Raw genomic sequence first — 13,566 nt, 5'->3', positions numbered from 1 at the left:
TTAAACCAACTTTTTTTACAGTAACCATCACTGTAAAAAAAATGCAGCAAGAAGTTAAAACAACTTGGTTTTATTCAACCTGCTATTTTAAGTTTTGACCTGAACATAACTTATAAAAACAAGTTGAAATTGTTTAACTTAATATTTTTAGTTAAAGTAACATTAAAATATGTGTTGATTTGACAAAAATGCTGCAAATTTTTTACAATACTTTATTAAGTTGAACAAACTTTTTTCATCACAAAAAAACCCGAAACAACACATTAGCTCATTCCCCGCCAGCATTTTTGTGCTTTTCACAAAAGTTTCACAAAATGCCTTCCAGGAAAATTGTCTTCTATATAAACATTCAAATATATCAAATAAAAGAACAGACCCTCTGCTTTCAGACAAACAAACAAAACGAGAAAAAAAAAACGTTTCATACTATTGTATTGTATTGTAAAGGAATTTTGTTACAAATCAGATTCAGAAAGATGATCAAAACATACGCGGAGTTTAAATGATGTTAAATTAGTTTTTGCTTCAGTTTTTTATAAAATGGGTAAAATAGCTGAATTTCAGATTATTGTAAAAACACGTGATTGGCAGAGATATGTTTTCTCTTAATTGCCAATGATAACTCGTCAATGCCGAGGAAAGAGTTTAAATAAAATCTGTGTTTGGGTTCTGAAGACATCTGGGCATCAACGACACGACGGTGAGTAAATAATGAGAACGTTTTTGGGTCTGAACACTGAATAACAGCATTGTTGGTATTAGCACTTATGGACAGTAATGTACATCACAAGACCAATAATTGACACCATTCATTTAGTAAAATAAGCGTTTTAATGTAACAAGATTATAAAAAAAACGCATACGGAAATACAAAAGCACCTTTTGTTCCCATCCGTACAAAGAAAATTTTACAATATTTAGTTTTTTGTTCACCATAAATTCTGTACATATAGAAGACATTTACAGTTAGACATTTATTCAAACTCCATTTGTTACAAAAATATATCATCATTTAAAAGTCTATAGCATTACAAAATAAAACACTTTAGCCTGAGATAAGTTCGAAGAATGCTACATATAAATATGGGTAAAAAAGAGGTTAGTATAATTTATATAATTATAGATAAATAAGCTTATTATGTCTAATATAGTACGCTTCTAATTACTTTAAGATTTATTAGGACCTTTCCGTCTGCAATGTGTAGTGAGTTTTTGGAGAAACGTTTTCATCTTTTGATAGAAGACCGGGGAGTCTGTGAGGTCTTGTGTTTCGCATAAATGTGGTGCTGTGTGGTTCTATGGACACAGAAAGCACATTAATATCTCCATATCATGTAAATATCGCACTGTTTGTACACATGCTGTGGTAGTGCTTTGACATACTTTTTTGATGCATTCGTCTAAAGTTTTCGATATTTTGTATTTGTTTAGTATCATTTCCTCATCATTTTGTTCAGCGAAGCCTTCCTCGTGCAAAACAACATTCATCTCCCACAAATAACAGTCAAGAAACTTATAAGTACATTCCTGGAAAAAAAAGGTATATTAGACTGGATTTATTTAGATCAGTGGTTCTCAAACTTTTCGAGTGTGCCCCCCACCCCTTTGTGTTGGGTGCATCCCTTTGCCATGACATAAAAAGCAATATAAGTAACGGGCTGTTGAATGCTTTATTCTGATTGGTTAAAAAATGTTTTGTGGGTGTGGATTATTTTTCTGTAAACGCACACTTAACCTGTCAGATTTTTGTGGTAATTGTGGTATGAGCAAAATAATTGACTGTGGTCCTTTGAATTATTTGAAAATAATTTTTCGTGGTGTAACGGCACTCACATAACCACCTTGGGTGTGCATTATTTTCAAGTAATTCAAAGGTCTGTCATAAGTTTTCCTTACTTATTTTATAAAATGTCATAAAACTTCACCCCCCAGCACAATATCGCGACCCCCACTTTTGGCGCTTTTCCATGGCATAGCACCCCACGGTTTAATCTAGTTTGGGTCGGGTCAGCTCACCTCACTTTGGCTTGCTTTTCCATCGAGTTTGGTATCACTTCGCAGTGGGAGGGATTATAGGCGTGTCGTTATATTTGCGCTGCATACAGCTGTGACATCATACAAGTGAGAGCGTCCTTATACATTCCCATACATTTATTTATTTCTCAGTCCGCCACAAAATTAAAATAGATGTTTGCACATCGCGTTTATCACTAACGTTACCTCTGTCTCTCATGGCGGTTTCTGTTTAAGCACCCGTGGCGTCAGTCGACAGCCTCATGCTGACGTGCTCGTCGCGAATGTTCCGCCACAAACGGCAAGTTTGGAAAAAACTGTTATGGTGTTCCTGATTCTCAACCTGTGGATGTTTTTCATCGCTAAAAGGGAGTTTGGGAACTTAGCAGAGCACAGATGACTACATGTTTGCTCGAGACAGCGCAAGCTAGCACAGGTAAAGCTAATCTACATTGATGACGCTGTAGTGACGATTTTCTCGGACCAATCAGTGATCTACTGTGTTTTCGCGTCATGTCTGGTATCAGCTCGGGTCGCTTGGAACCCCAACCGAGGTGGTACGAAAAAAGTATCGGGTACTACGTACTGCACCCAGTGGAAAAGCTCCCAAAAGTAAGCTGACCCGACCCAAACCAAACCAAACCGTGGGGTACTATTCAATGGAAAAGCGCCATTTGAGAACCACTGATTAAAGATAAAGATGTTTGTTATTGTGATGATAAATAGATCATTGCACTCACATTGATACTGTCAGGATTAGGTGTGTACAGGGTAGCACTGGATCTCTGACAGAATAAAAAGATACTACAATAAGTATGAAGCATAACATTGAAATCTATTGTTTAACAAAATATATTTGTGAAAAAAATTCTTTAAAATATGAAGAGTTTCGTTGCAAGACGTTTCGTTTTTTTTAATTTTTCAGAAATCTCGTTTATTCCAATTAATATCCATTCAACTGCAGTTGGTTTGTTTCAATTTAAACCTTCATAACTTAAAAAATACAGCTAAATAGCACCATAAAACAAAAGGATAACATAATAATAAACATGTTTTGACAACATCATTTTGCAACAAAACTCTACATATGTTCTGTGTTTAAGGGAAAAAAGTCATAAATGTTTGGAACAACTTGAGGTTAAATCTTAAATCTTTCTTATCAGATAAATAATTATTAACAATCGGAAAAACAAACTGTGATGACAACTATCTATGCTGTCAGAAAAATTTATAAAGATGTCACTGAGCTTTCAAAAAACACATCTTTGTCAGAGCCATTGGTGTAGTGGGCAGTGCTCTGACATATGGTGCACTCTTTTGGTGACCCGAGCTCGAATCAAGGTCTTTAACAATCTTGTACCCTCTCTCCACCCTTTCCTGTCCTAGCATACAATCGAATACATGCAAAAATGGCCCAAGAAAAACATTCAAATAAAAAAGCACACCTTTGCATCTAAGTGCATATTACCCTCAGAAGTGCTTATTGCCACCAAAGAGTGCATTTTATTAACCCAAAGGTACATATTATTGGTACCAAACATATGCACATTTGTACCCAATGCTGGGTACACACCAAAAGATAATCGGGCTGATTTCCCCCCTTCCCACAATCCTAGCTGTGTCCCGATTATCTTGATGGTTCTACAGATTATCTTATCAGATTTTCCCTTGGTCTGAGATTTGTTAAGAGTGTCCGAACCTGATCAGAAGAACGTCGGAGCCGCCCGATTGTGAATCCTAAATATTAAACATGTTTAATATTTACGATCGGAAATCCTGATGTGTGTGGAGAACCCCGATGACAAACCCGCTCACACTCTTGAGATTTACATGTAAAACGAAACAATATCCAATCAGAAAGCGAGCTGATGGAAGACGAAACCATAACAACTACAGTCATGGCACAGCAGGCACGCTCGAACTGATTTTGCCAAGTGAGAGATGTCCTCAGGGCAAAATATTGTGTTGACCCAAGGACAACATTTTTTTAAATAAAACCTAAACCCACCCCAACCCTACCCGTAAGTGAACCCTAAAACCAGAGGGACATGATAAGTGAAAAACAATGGTCTAGAAACAGCTAATCCTGATTGTAAGCTTAAACTTAAAAAAAACTGTAAACTTATTTCTGAAATCTGATTGGTTGATTGAAATGTTGTCCCAGGGTCAACACAATGCCGCCCCGAGGACATCAACCACTTGGCAAAATCAGGAGAGCCCTGCAGGCACAGTCCAAAGTGAGAGAGACATCAGAGATGTTCATAAGCACATTTTAAGTTTGTTTACTGTGAAGTCACGTTTGGCCACAAAAGATATCCCGAGATCTCCGTGAGTTTTTCTGTGTTCACTTTTGAAAATCTGTTGGTGTGTGGTATGCTGTCTTTGACCAATCATGGAACACCACACACTATAGGAGCAAAACACTTAAATCTGGGATTTTTTAATCCTCATGTTTGTGGTCTATCACTTTTAAAAATCGTATAAAATGTAAAAAATATTTTGGTGTGTACCCAGCATTAGGTCGTGCCTTTCAGAGGATTCTGCCCAAGTGACAGCTTGCATAAATTTTTTTTCGTTCGGTGAAAAATACTTTCTCGACTGGGCAGAATAACAGTATGAAAACAGTCCTCATTATTTACATTATAAGCAACTTTGTGTAGCTTGTCTTTTTCAAAAGAAGTGTTTCTAAATGTGGTTGTCATAAACAAATGAGTAACGTCCACTCCAGTAAGTGACGAGAGACGGATGGCATGCTTCGTTCTCATTGGTTGTCACTCCTAAATGTCGCTCATAATTTGCATAAAGTTATAGGGATAGTTTGGCCAAAAATTATATTAAACCCACGATTAACTCACCCCAAGCTGTCCGAGATGCTTATGTCCATCATTTTTCAGACGAACACATTTTCAGTTATTCTAGAAAATGTTTTAGAACTTTCAGTTAATCAAATTTGAAATTACAGGGTCCATAAAAATGTGCATCCATCCTTCACAAAACAAATCCAAACGGCTCCACGACGACAAACAAAGGTCCTCTGAGGGCAATCCGCGCGGCGTTGCCGCAGAAATATCCAAATGCAAAACCACATAAATGAAAATAACTACCTTACGGTAATGCCGCCATTTTAGTCGCGTCCGCATTCAAGATGAGAGCTTACACAGTTTATGGAGGTTTCTCTGCTGCTGCTGCTCTGTGCCTCCGCCCATCTGCATATGTCATACGTCACTAAGAAAAGTGCGTACACTACGCTAATACTCTCTCCTGAATACAGAGGAGTCTAGGATGGCGGCATTATCGGAAGCTGGTTGTTTTGGTTTATAGAGTTTTAAATGGGTATATTTCTGCAACAGCGACACCGTGCGGATTGCCCTCGGAGGACCTTTGTTTATCATCCTGGAGCGTTTGGATTTATTTTGTAAAGAATAGATGCACATTCCCTGGACCTGAAGGACGTGGACTCCACAACTTCACATTTGATTAACTGAAAGATCCAAGACACCCTCCAAAATAACTGAAAATGTGTTCGTCTGAAAAACGATGGACATATGCATCCCGGACAGCTTGGGGGTGAGCAAATCATGGGTATAATACAATTTTGGCCCTTTAAACATTTCTCAACTTTGTCGTGCGACTGGACATGTCCCATCCTATCCCCAACAGTTACTGTCGCTCGTGTAGCCAGAAGTCGCCAAGCTTTCATTGAAATCAATGAGATTGCGTCGCTGCTAGTCTGAATGCAGCTTTAGCCTTTAGGTGGCGCTGATGGTACTTTTTACAGCTCATTGGAATGCTTGATTTGCTTGCTTGAATGCAGGTTTGTTATTCCTAGATAACAACTGCTCAATAATAATACACAGTAACCCAGATGCTGCAAGTCATTTTGACAGGTACAGTTTAATACTACACAAAAAATAAAGATTACATTATATTTACAAATTATTTACCAAATTATAGTGTGTTCTTGCCATTTGAACTTCCTGTCATATCCTAAAACTAAAGGAAACCTGTTTTCCTAGTTAAAGTCTGCACTCATTAAAAATTTGCATTATTTCAAATCAATATTTATTTTAATTACTTATGATGTCAATAGCTGTGTTATAATGTACAGGCAGCCAGTTGTTATTGCAATATAAACCTCTTAAGTGTGACGCAAGATCCTGATCACACTGTCAGGGATTATTTCTATACATTTTCCCTTACAGAATACATTATGTTTTGTAATTTTAGTGACTTACGTTAAATAAATATTCTGTCTTCTCTAGAGCGGTCTGGAGGTCTTTCAGCTCTTGTACATTTTGACTGTCGGCCACCGGCAACAGAGCACTTAGACAGCTAAACACACACAAATAAACAGAGCAATTAAGTCAAATAAAATTACATTTTAAAATAGTTCAGTTTTAAACAGAGAGAGATTTTAATTTCTGTTTTTCAAGAAGATTCTGCATTCACTACAAATTCTTTAAAATCGTTTTTTTTTTTGTGAGAGTGCTAAAACAAATAAACACGTCTTTACAGAAAAATGTCTTTAGATTTGTTGTGCCTGTTACACACTGCAGTCATGGGCAGTCTGTATTTATTTTGGCATCAATATCAGCAGGTTCCTGCATATCACACACCGCCCATGCCATTTTTTCCAATGCTTTCTTTGTTTTCAGCATATTTTGAAACGAAAGCTTTCATTAAAACCCTTAACCCACTGTTTAAAAAACAAATTACTTTATAACTACACTCATATGTTTCCAAATTGTAAAGAAAATGCAGCATGAAGTTAAAACCACTTGGTTTTGCAAGTCAATTCAACCTACTATTTTAAGTCCTGGCTTGCAAAAGTTGACTTATAAAATCAAGTTGAAATTGTTTAACTTACTTTAAGTTAAAGTAACAAATGAAACCAGGGCTGTCAAAATTAAAGCGTTAATAATATAAATTCATTTTAACGGCACTCATTTTATAAATACGCGATTAACGCAACGCGCAATTTTCTGACCCTAGGCCTAGCATGTTTTTGGATATATTGAGACATAAAGGCATCGTACACACTGCAAACTTTCGGGAGTGACAACCACATTTAATTGCGAGAGTGAATCCCCTAAATGTTCGTTTCATGTCTGTATGGAACAAGACTCACTCCCGAAAATGTGATGATTGACACAGAGATAACCATAGCAACGTTCTGCCGTCTCGCGTGCTGATCACTTACCATAGATATATACACTAGATGGCGCCTTGGGGCTCTGAGCATGCGTCAAAACCGACGCCATCCTAGAACAGGGGTCTTGTCTTAGGAAGTATCTAGGTCAAGCTGCTATCTCCACCTGTACTTCGAATTCATGTACGATGCCGGACTTTTGTGCTGCGCATGGATGAAAGGGCTACTAGCACTATGCATTACAGTTAAAAAAAGTACATTTTCATAAAATCAAAACTTTTATTTTTTCCTGTATTAAATGCTAAGTACATGTCTGACTGTTGAAACGAACCAAAAGAAAACCAAGAAAATCGCGTTTATGACGATTTATGGTGATTTTATTTCTCTTACACCATTGCCTACAATGACGCTGATGCGGGATTTCCCTGTTTCAAGATGGCGGCTCTGTTTGACGCATTCGGTCCAATGAACTGCCGTAGCCAAGGCGACATCTAGTGTACATAATATCTATGATCACTTACAGCTTTGACCTAAATAATTTAACAGCATTATGTTTTGTAATAAACCTCCGTCTTGGCGTTGTGTATTGTACGCTTTTGTGAGGCTGCTCCACAGTGCGCTGTCTTGCAGTGTTGCCAGGTCCTCTTCTTTTTTGTACTTACATACCGTTTTGGCGCTTAATGTTTATGGCTTTTGGCTCATGAAGCGATCAAGTTCTTTGAAAGAATCTTTGAAGTAAAGCATTTGGATTTATTTCAGTTTATTATTGGATTTTTCTTGTCCGCTGGCTAGATCTGGCAACACTAGTTAACAAACTCTGTGCCTCTGTTATTTTCTGCACCGCGCATACAGAAGACTTTTCCCCCTTCTAGGCATTTATTTTTTATTAACTACTAGTTGTTCAGTTGGGTTATGTACACACAATGCAGGGTTTCTGTAAATCCAGTTGTCACTACCTGCATTTTGCAGGAGTTAATACGGTTGCGGATCAGTCAATCCCGTAAATACTGAACTGCGTGTGTACAGAACAGGATTAAGTATTAAAAGTGACAGCCAAATCTTTTTGTTTCGGTTTTAAAACATGCAGGAATTAGAAAATAAAGTGCAGGACTTAATGATAAAAAGCTATTAAAGTTTAGTACCTGATTAATGTTTAAAGAGTTATTAAGAGCGATAAGACTCGAAAACGATCTTCCTCGTGCTGACTGACACATCTGAAGCATGCACGCAGGCGCACAACGCCGATATATGCACACATAGACAAAATTACAGTTTTAAAAATATCTGTTTTGACAAGAATTCACACAGATATAATCTGTTATGTCTTAATATCTGTGGACTCTTCCACTAATAAACTAATAAATTTGCATAAAGCATCCATATTTATATATAAAAATGTGTGATTAAGTTGCATTTAATCACAAATTAACTCATGACAATCATGCAATTAATCTAGACTAAATATTTTAATCGATTGACAGCCCTAAAAAAATTACATTAAAAAAATGCTGCATATTTTTACAGTGCATGTCAATTTGATCCCCATCTTTAATCGGCTTGTAATAATAGTTCTCAATCCACATTGAATCATTTATGTGATTTAATATGAAAGAAAAGCCAAGAAATCACTTTATTAACTTTATTTCTTTCATGTGGTGTGAAACAGGCCTACAACTTGCATGAAAGTTTATAAGCGTGACAGTTTTGGCAAACACAGTGGTTGCTCTCCCATTTGTCTTGATGTTGTTATGCTCACAACCACTTTACATTTAAGTCATCACAAGCTCCACAAAAGCAGTATGACAGATTCACTCAATATCAACATGCCATTGCCCCACAACAAGCATCTCTATAACAATAATGTTACGCTTCAGCAGTCGATACATCTTCTCACAATTATCCTCTAACCGCAAACTATTATGTTCACTCCGTCTCCATTAGGCCTCCATCCATTTCAAGCCAGCAGGAAGCCATAAACTAATCCGATGAAATGTAACCTTTACCCTAATGACATCTATCTACACTTCTCCAGTGGCTTTAGTCTTAACTATTTAAATTGATAAATGCTGTCTTAGGATCAGGTCAGAAGCGTGCTTCTTGTGTTTTAAAATGCTGAATGTATTAGGATTTTAGGACTGCATTTTACTGGAGTGCCTGGAGACGTTTTTTAGAAGTGGAGATTTTTGCATTTTTAATTACTGACTACTAACATTTTCCTTGCCATTAAAGTATAATAACTGAACTTAAACATATAAGAGCCTGATCATTTACAAGAAAACACTTTCGCATGAGCTCTTCGTATATAAATTAACATCATTAAACACTCAAAAAGCAAGAAAAATTCCGATCGTAATTATTATATAGACTTTTATTATTGTCTTGTCATAAAAAAGACAAATCGTGATCTCAAATAGCTTTTAGATGATCATTGCCACAACAACCTTTTGCGCTTGTCTTGTGCAACAGTTAAATAATATATTTCCTTCAAAACATTCATATGCGTCATGGGTATGCCGTTTGCTCCAGGCACACGGAGACTGAAAGTGTCCTTATGGCAGGTTCACATGAAGTTATTTTACCACAGTGCATTAAGCAGACTGTATCACCGTATCGATCCACTTTATCAAGCTATGAAAATGGACAGACTGATATGGATTTTACATTTATGCTTTCATCCAAAGTGACTTTTTATGCCAGTTGCCTGAAAACAAACCCGCAAGATTTTTGGGAACTTACTTAATGCTTTATCAAATTAGAAACAGGAACATATAGAGCAAACAGACAACAACAACAACAACAACATGATTATCTGAGGACAGGTGTCAGATATCACTACGTGTACACAGTCAGGTTGTAACTATACAGTGAAGTCCAAAAGTCCCATTTCATATTTTTTAAATGGTTATGGATTGAATTTTGGACCCGGCTGTATAGACAGATTGCTTATATATAAAGAGCTATTTAACAAATATAGATGAGCAGTTTCTCAGATGTACCTCAATATTAAGAAAGAATTCCAAACCTCGGAGTTCAAAGGGCATTCCAGGTGATTTTCAATGCACCAGTGGTTACAAGCACATCTTCCAGATCTCTGTAAAACATCAAGTGTCCCTTTAATACGACTAAAATCCCTCTTGCTCAGACATTATTCTTTGAAAGTAAAGCAATTCCTGGAACAAAGTCTGGTGAAACTGAAAGCTGTGTGTAACTAATTATAGACATCTGACTACATCGGTAATTGGTTGAAAGTGGTGTTCAAATTATGTCAGAGATTATGGGTGTATCCTAACTTTTGGATTAGTTTATTGCGAAATTGTATCGCCGTATCGCTTTGTCCCACGAGAATTTTAAATTTCATGTAGTATTTTAATTTGAATATAAACCAGGGGACCTAATTCTCCTAATTTTTTTATATTTTTGTGTTTTATAGGAGGTGCGCGGGACCACCCTAGCCCCCCCTCAATTCGAACACTTGCAAGATGGCATAAAACACGTTGCAAAGACGCTCCGTCTACAAAACGGGTTGAATACTGCAGACAGTAAAATTATTATATGAACAATACATGCACGACACGATTGTTAACAATTATTTAAAAAGAAATAATGCAAGCCTATGTAAATATATGCGATTTCAATGAATGGGAAATACTCAATAGCGAAACTGAAATCGTAATTTAGTGAATAATTGCTTCCAAAAGTTAATAAATCACTAGGCAAACGTGCACACTCTTAGAAATAAAGGGTTCTTCACAGCGGTTCCATAGAGGAACCATTTTTGGTTCCTTGAATAATCATTCCTTTCTTACATTTTTATAATTTAAAGAACTTTTTATCTCTTTGTGTCAGATAGTTTAAGGTTCCTATGGAACCATTCAGGCAGAAATGGTTCTTCTACGGCATCGTAAAGCATATTTTTCTATAGACTATTTGCACAAAAGGTTCGTATAGAAAATGTCGTACAGATAATTAAAAATTTCATGGTTCTTGACTTAGGAACCAAAAAGCGATTCTGCAAAAAAACTATGACATCACTGCAACGAACCCATAGTATTTTATTTTTAAAGTTTTACACATCTGACATGGATCGCACGCGCAATGATCACTATAGCATGCTGCCATTATTTGTATAGAACAAAACAGGCTTTGCATACTAAACACTTTATTTTACATGCAAACACTCCTTCACAATTCACAATGTATGCTGTCTAAACGGGATGTCAATCACCAGAAAAACAGTCAAATTGCACGCACTTACTGACCCACTGACCAATGCCCGTTTCTGATTCGTTGCGTTCAACCCATGCATCGCTTTACAAGCCAGTCAATGGTTGAAAAGTAAGCACGCTAAGTTTCCTACCATTGTTTTTAGCTTAGTTGGTTTATTCCTTAATCCAATGATTATAGCGAGTAGGAGGGTCATCAGGATCATCGGAGCCGGGATCGTTGGTAGGCCAACCGCGAAAGACGCGTAAAATTCACATGATCTCGTTATGTAAAGATCCTTGAAGAGTTTCGTGGAGTGTGACGGATTCTATATATCAGTCCAACTTGATCTTCTGCTGCACATTATTTCTCCGAGAGCGCGCACTGAACGCGTGTTGTCTTCTACAGATCAGATCTGCTAGTGAGATCCGCGCGCACAGCGCCCTGCCCATCGACAGCGTCTCTTTCACTTTGATATTTGTATGACTGATCTCTTGACTATCCTATGTAAACACTTTCCCTTAAACACTTTCCATTCCGACGTGTTTATTCGGGAGTTAAAGTCTTAAATGCAAACGCCTGAGATAATAAATAACTCGCATGGGAAAATAACGTAATACACGTTATGTTTACGATAGTGAGCTGCCCGGCACCACGAGGGTTCAAAGGGGGACATTGCCTCCTCAGATAAGAAAAGTGTCACCTCAGTTTATTTTATGGAAAGATGATTTACAAAAAAAACATAACTCCTTGAAATTCTATTGTTTGTAGACTAACTGAAATAAACTAAAAATAGAAAGATTTTTTATTTAGGTTTCTTAATTTTCTATAACTTTTATACGCAACAGGGTTATGCGTCTCCGACGGGCGATGAAGAATAGATGAATAATCGCATTGAAAGATGATTGGACAGGAAGTGATCAACGTGGATTTCTATTGGTTGACTCTCGTGCTGGGTGCGATGTAACGCAGCTCAGCGTGGGAGTGAGTCATTACTTTGATTTATGGTAACACAAACGTTCATGTGTGTAATAAAACCAAGTTTTGCGAGTGAGCTTTATCCCATAGGTGTCTGAGTATTTTATTAGTTTACTTAGTGCATACTAAAGTACTTCAGACACATTTATCAGACTGTCATGGTTAGCTTCTGGACTGAACTTAATTCGGTCTCTGGATGTTTAATGGTCTGGCTAGTGGCTAATCTGAACTTTGCCCTTACGAAAATTAACCATGGTTTTTTTGTGTGGTAAAAGTGTGGTAAGCATGTATTTTGGCGTATTGATTAATATTAGCAAAACCATGTATAATTTTTTATAATTTGCCGAAAATAACAAAATGTTTTGGTTTCTTAAATACGAGGGGAGACGGTGATCTTTATTCATTCTTTGCAGATTTTACCGGAAGTTATGTTTGTTCCATAAAAGCCGTTTGTTTATTTTGTTACTGTTTAAACCATCTCTACTTTATTTACAAATATGTCATTTCTGTAGATAATCGGATATTGATAGCTCATGGACTTTTAAATATATGTAATAAATAAAAATATACGCATGTAAATTTGGCATTTCCATTTATTATTATTATTATTATATTTATTATAATTACATGACTTAATCTATAGTCATATCTTGTAATATTATAATATTAATAGATTTGTATTTTTTTCTTATCTACTTTTATCTACCAAAGTTTACCATTATATGCAATTAATCAGGAAACCACGCCCACAACTGACGTCATTGAAAGCCTTTGTTTAAAGTGGCCATGGCTACAAGACTTTTTTAAGATGTCAAATAAATCTTAGGTGTCCCCAGAGCACATATGTGAAGTTTTCGCTCAAAACACCATATGAATAATTTATTATAGCATGTTTAAATTGCCACGTTGTAGGTGTGTGCAAAAATGTGCCGGTTTGGGTGTGTCCTTTAACATGCAAATGAGCTGATGAAATTCAAACACTGATCACAATGATGGTGGTTTGTTAGGGTGACCATTTTTTGTGTTCCTCTCCCGGAAGTCGTATTTGTCGACCGCATACGTCATAGAGGATTATTATTATTACAGAAAAGCAAGTGTTACATTTTAAGGTAAGAATGAAACAACAATTGTATATCTTATGTTTTTAACTGAATGGCATATGCGGTCAACAAATACGACTTCCGGAAGACGCCCCGAAATCCTGGACGGGATGTGTCCGGGAA

General features: G+C 36.7%; 1 protein-coding gene across 1 annotated transcript; it reads right to left on the bottom strand.

The window, feature by feature from the left end:
* Positions 1 to 229: 229 nt before the first annotated feature.
* Positions 230 to 12,088, bottom strand: il15 (interleukin 15). Its single transcript, XM_055204374.2, has 6 exons — positions 11,520 to 12,088; positions 10,159 to 10,253; positions 6,249 to 6,345; positions 2,754 to 2,798; positions 1,384 to 1,527; positions 230 to 1,296 (listed from the first exon to the last, which is right to left on the bottom strand). The coding sequence occupies exons 1-6, from the start codon at positions 11,589 to 11,591 to the stop codon at positions 1,168 to 1,170; spliced, it is 582 nt and encodes a 193-aa protein (XP_055060349.1). The 5' UTR covers positions 11,592 to 12,088; the 3' UTR covers positions 230 to 1,167.
* Positions 12,089 to 13,566: the final 1,478 nt, after the last annotated feature.

This window comes from Misgurnus anguillicaudatus, chromosome 3 (genome assembly GCF_027580225.2).
Source record: "Misgurnus anguillicaudatus chromosome 3, ASM2758022v2, whole genome shotgun sequence".
In the NCBI taxonomy this organism is placed as follows: domain Eukaryota; kingdom Metazoa; phylum Chordata; class Actinopteri; order Cypriniformes; family Cobitidae; genus Misgurnus; species Misgurnus anguillicaudatus.
The sequence above is the reverse complement of the archived record's forward strand: the minus strand, read 5'-3'. Positions and strand labels throughout refer to the sequence as shown.

Bases quoted from the DNA above. Each gene is read 5' to 3' on its own strand.
- il15 (XM_055204374.2), bottom strand. From the start codon at position 11,591: ATGATCCTGATGACCCTCCTACTCGCTATAATCATTGGATTAAGGAAT. The intron at 6,346-10,158 runs GTACATCTGAGA...GTGTGTGTTTAG, and splicing joins AATTCTTTCTTAATATTGAG to CTGTCTAAGTGCTCTGTTGC. The intron at 2,799-6,248 runs GTAAGTCACTAA...TTATTCTGTCAG, and splicing joins AGACAGAATATTTATTTAAC to AGATCCAGTGCTACCCTGTA.